At 39.0% G+C, this 5,225-nt stretch overlaps 1 protein-coding gene across 1 annotated transcript in view; it reads left to right on the forward strand.

Moving 5' to 3' along the window:
• Window positions 1-4,361: 4,361 nt before the first annotated feature.
• kics2 (KICSTOR subunit 2) overlaps window positions 4,362-5,225 on the forward strand; it is a 3,478-nt gene continuing 2,614 nt past the window's right edge. The window contains exon 1 of the mRNA XM_023409941.2: window positions 4,362-4,914. Coding sequence (XP_023265709.1) covers window positions 4,683-4,914 — 232 coding nt within the window. The 5' untranslated portion in view covers window positions 4,362-4,682. The remainder of the gene's footprint in view (window positions 4,915-5,225) is intronic.

A 5,225-nucleotide genomic window follows, 5' to 3' on the forward strand; every position in this document is an offset into this window, starting at 1 on the left:
GGGACCGGCTTCCACAAACAAAAACCGTTGAGAGTTCTTAAAGGGACAGTAACTTTATATTTTTTAAATTCAATTTATTTTTATTTATTTTTTTGTTGTTTTTTTTTTTTCACCACAGTAAAGTCGTTTTGTTTACAAGTGGTGACACTCATTTCTCAATACTCATTAAAGTTGTTCAAATTAACTAAGTACATTTAGTCATGGGCAGATTATGAGACTGGGCACGGATTTATGAAATGCCCCCACCCAAGAGCAGTAGTCAAGGATTAAAAGAGACATGGCTTTGGTCGTTTTGTGTCTCTGTAGTTTTGCATGCTTTTTGTGGTTGTTTTGTTTCTCTTTAGCTGCTTTCACACATTCACTGCAACGTTGAAATTTTCTAGACGCTTTCTAAGATTTGCTGTATGTGGACATCATATATATTTCAAAGAGGCTACACACAGTGTTATATAAGAATTGCTGCAAAGACACATAACCCTCAGGGTTTTAATGCTACCCTTACACGTTCATAATTTTTCTTTTTTAAATGACCCATTCAGACTGATTACAGATAAACTGACTCACCCTTCCAGGATTCAGGGATATGTATACCATAAATTTCATCATCTCTTATATAATTTTTGCTGATCATCACGTAGTCTAAAGCTGTGCACAAGATGCTGCCTGTAATCTGTGATCACATGGGAAACATCCTTTCTCCGGAGAGCAGAGAAAGCAGCACAAACAGAGCTCTGTCTCAAACTGTACACACAGTCGTACTCCTTCACATTGAACACAAGCTGTGTTCTTTCACTCTGAAATCCTTTAGTGAAACCATCTCATTGCATCATTTAAGTTTTTTTTTATACAAATGGCCCCTGCATAACTGTGTGCTTTTTAGCATATGGGGCATTAATGGGGAAAAGGGGAAATTCCCATGGTGTTGATTAGTTACACTCACTAAACTAATGCCCTGTTACTGTCCAAAATACTAAGGATACAGATGCTACGGAAGAAGTTACAGAAATATGAAGAAATGATAACAGCTGTTCTCTGTTAAAGAGCTCATTACAGTATTGAAACTCACATGATAAACTTATTAGTTTTTTAAGGTTTATTGCATTTGGTTTTTTTAATCCAAGCTACAGACATGCTATATGTCAACAACTATTGGATGGATTACTATGAAATTTGGTACAAGCATTCATGGCGCCTGAAGGATGTATTGTAGTAACTCTGGCCTCTATTGCCAGCCCCAGGTGAAAGTTATCCTTATCCTGTGAATTATCTACTTGACGGCCCAATATTTTGCAGATAGTTGTTCATGGTTTCCAGATGATGAGCTCAAATACTTACTTTTCCTCTAGTCTACTAGATGAAGTGGCACAAAATTGGATAAAGACATTACTATATTAATATGGTGGTCATTCTTTTGATTGATGGATCAATCATTTAGTCTATGAAATGTCACAAAATAGTGGAAAATGCTAATCGCAAAGCCAAGGTGACATCTTCAGAGTGCCTGTTTTTCCTGACCAATAGCCCAAAATCCAAATATATTTAATTTGCAATGTAATATTCACTCATATAAAAACAAAAAAGCAGCAATCTTTGACATTTCAGAAGCTAGAACATCTAATGATGGTATTTAGGATGGAATGGTCGATGAGTAACTTTGGTCCACGCTAAAATATCTCAGCAGCTATCATTATCTTTGTTCTTTGTACAGATATTCATATTCCCAGGGTGATTATGGTTAATGGAATGGACTTGCACTTAGAAAGCGCTTTTCTAGTCTTACCGACCACTCAAAGCACTTTACAATACTTGCCACAGTCGCCCATTCATTCACACATTCATACGCACTCTCATACACTGATGGAACAGCCATCAGGTGCAATGTGGGGTTCAGTATCTTGCCCATCCTGCCCCAAGGACATTTCGACATGTGGCCTGGAGGATCCAGGGATCAAACCACCGACCTTCTAATTAGTGGACGATCCGCTCTACCTCCTGAGCCACAGCCGCCCCCACAATCATAATAATGTTGGCGATCCTCTGACTTTGCCTCTAGTATCATCATCTGGTAAAACACTCTGGTTTATGACCAGATACCTGTAGTTTCCCATCCCCAAGTCACAACTGCGCTTTGTGTTTGCTGCTTTAGCAAATTACCACGCTAACATTTTATATACCCAATAAACATCAGCATGTTGATTTGCTTGAATAGAGCTTCACAGAGCTTTAAGCATGGTGGCTGTACATTTTTTATATTATTTTTACATATTTTCTCAATGAAATGCATTTTTTTTAATAGGACCTAACTGGTTGAAATGGATTTTCAGGTAAATTTTACAGTCATTCATCAAAAGCTCTTCTGTTTCCAGCTGCAAGAAAACACTTAACCACAATACAGTTTTCTTCTGAATGCTTAAACACAAACAGTGATTCTAAAGCACAGTCTCTGAAACCATTGATACTTGTAACTAATAGATTTACCACATGTGCCAAACTGAATGCATGCTTTCCACTGTAGCACATAAAAACTGTAAACACTGGTCTCTACACTGCTGCAATATTTTGCCAATTGCCTTTTGCAAACTGACACACAAAAACAGAGAGAGAGTAAGAGGGGTGAGGACAGGAGGAAGAGGAGGAGAAGAGGTAAGAGGAGAATGATGAGGTGAAGTATGATGGAAGAGAAGGAGAGTCAGGAACACAATAACTAAATAAGCGAATGTGGGAACAGGTTAAACCAAACCTGAGCCATTATACAGTTGTTGGTATCATTGGGATATTTCGAAATAAGAACCAGTAAGTCATTGAACTGTTGTCTTCCTGGTACATCAATACGCACTGATCTATCACTAAAATCATTCAAATGTTTTTGCAGAACTGCCAAGAAAACCAGAATCTGGTGGAAGTGATCTATTGTATGCTCCATTTGTTTCTTTTTCCACAAAAATAAAATAAACTTAACAGAGAAAGTTATGTGGAAAAATGTTTAATATTCCGCCTAGTTACAAAGACACATTGTTTACAAATGGAACCCAGACCCAGATGCAATATATTATATCAGGTTTTAATCTATAGATTTAAGCCTAAAGAGTGATTAACTAAGCCGCATGAAAAAAAAAAAAGATTTATTGAAATGAATGATTTAACTGCCAAACCACCAAAGTGGCTGTACGTCTGTTAGGCCCAGTGTGTGATCCAAACCACTATTAAAAATTCATAGCATTAGTTATAATGTCGCAAAAAATTATTTCAGAATTTACATCTGCATTTAAAGCAGGTGTTGTTAAACTTTTCCTCTAACTGTAAATAGATGGAATTTCTATACTTTAAAATAAGGCTGCCTTGACGGCACATTAGGGCACCGTGGTTCAACACCAAAAACCAGCAGCCACGGTGGTGATTGAAATACCAGCAGTATGTTCTGGTCAAACAACATTATCTTGTTAAATAAATATCAGTGAAATTGACTCACATTACAGCAAATCAGGAATGCATATTTACTGAAAGGATAGAGGGAAAAATTATGTCACTTACCAAGCAGGGAGGAGTGGAGGAGGCTGAGAGTAAATGTGGTTTCTGCTCATTTTGAAGCAGTTAACACTTTTTAAAGGAAGCATAGGTCCACCCCCTAGAGAGAGAGAGGGAGAGAGAGAGAAAACGAGAGTGTTTTGATAGCATTTACATATCAAAAACTCATGGGATGTGAAGTTGTTGAATGCTGCCTAAATAATCGTAGTCAAATCTCATTGGCTTTGTAGGGTAATATGGTATTTTGATCTGATGATGGTGCTAGAAGAAAAGTCAGGATTACTGAAGTCATCTCAAACATGAAAGTCTCAACAAAATCGCATGACCATCCATCAAATCATTAGGTTACTATGCTTCATTTAACATACTGGCAGATGGTATTGCCAGCTTAATTGACTGACAGCTTAACTGACTACCTTATTATCTGTGTTGTTCATGCCAATGTAAGTGATTTAGAGTGATGTAGTTTTGCTGTTGACTGTATGCTGTACAACAGAGGAGTGGGAATTATTAATTCTGTGTTACTTTTTTAGTGTACAGTTGAAATGTTTATTATTCTCCCCATTGTGACAATATGCTAATATTTAGGCTTATGTGTTAACAAAGAAAAGTCCTTATCTGAATATATAGCGTATCCCCAATAGCTATTGTATAGCAGAAATAAGCATCACATTTGTTACATTTAAACTTTATGGAAATGAACAAACGCTCCTACAAAAAAGGATTATCTGACTGGAATCATTTCCATAGAGTACGAAGTTTACCAAGTGTAAAGGTTGTACTTCCTCACAGACCATCCAACCGCAACTGCAAATTCTGTCAAACTTATCTATTTTGGAACTTTTGACTCGCCGTAGTATTTACATCCGGTGTAACCAATATGGCGTCCGGCGGTTAGTCAGTTACCTGGATACGGGCACATTTTTTAAATTATTGTCGTTTTGAGTAAATATATAAGGCAGTCGGTGTCTTCGATATGATGGGCTACGTTTAGAAACGATGTAAGCCTGTTTTAAGTTGATAAATTGTGTGTTTTTCGGTTGGAAGAGTGATGGTTTCTTTCCTTGACGCTGCACTGACGCTGTGCTAACACGGTTGGCTAGCCGTTAGCTCGCTCGGACAGGCAGCTGCTCGGTGTGCGGGAGTATCTTAGACCCATGACGGAGGCTGAGGAACTACGGCCCGTTCCCCGGGAGCGGGCCATCCTGGAGAGCTTCTTCACGCAGCTCGGCATGTTTTCTTTCGATCGGGCCAAGGACTACGTGGAGAAGGAGAAGGACAACAGCAAGAGCGCCGGGGCCATCTGGGCCGCTCTGCTGGCCGCTCTGGCTCACCTGGCCGCTGCGGAGAAGGCGTACCACAACATGACATTCCTCGGACAGAAAATGGGTAACGTTAATATACTGTTCTTCACATGGAGGCTACAAGTGTTAGTCTGTCTGAAACCGCTAAATCCTGCCGAGCCTACCATCAGCGTCAGCAGAATCCAGATTCATGAGACCAGGCGGGGTTTTCCACGTTCTTCACTTGTGCCCACTGCAGCCTCAGGTTTCTGTTCTTGGCTGACAGAAGTCTTCAACTGTTGTAATGTACAGGTGTTCCTAATAAAGTGCTCAGTGAGTGTGAAATTAACAGCTACAGTTTTCCAACAGCAGATGGCGCTGTAGCTCATGAATGCTTTAAAAAAAAAAAAAAAAAAA

Source organism: Seriola lalandi, unplaced genomic scaffold (assembly GCF_002814215.2).
Source record: "Seriola lalandi dorsalis isolate HSWRI2012SDOR001 ecotype SW California unplaced genomic scaffold, Sedor1 jcf7180002054409, whole genome shotgun sequence".
In the NCBI taxonomy this organism is placed as follows: Eukaryota; Metazoa; Chordata; class Actinopteri; order Carangiformes; family Carangidae; genus Seriola; species Seriola lalandi.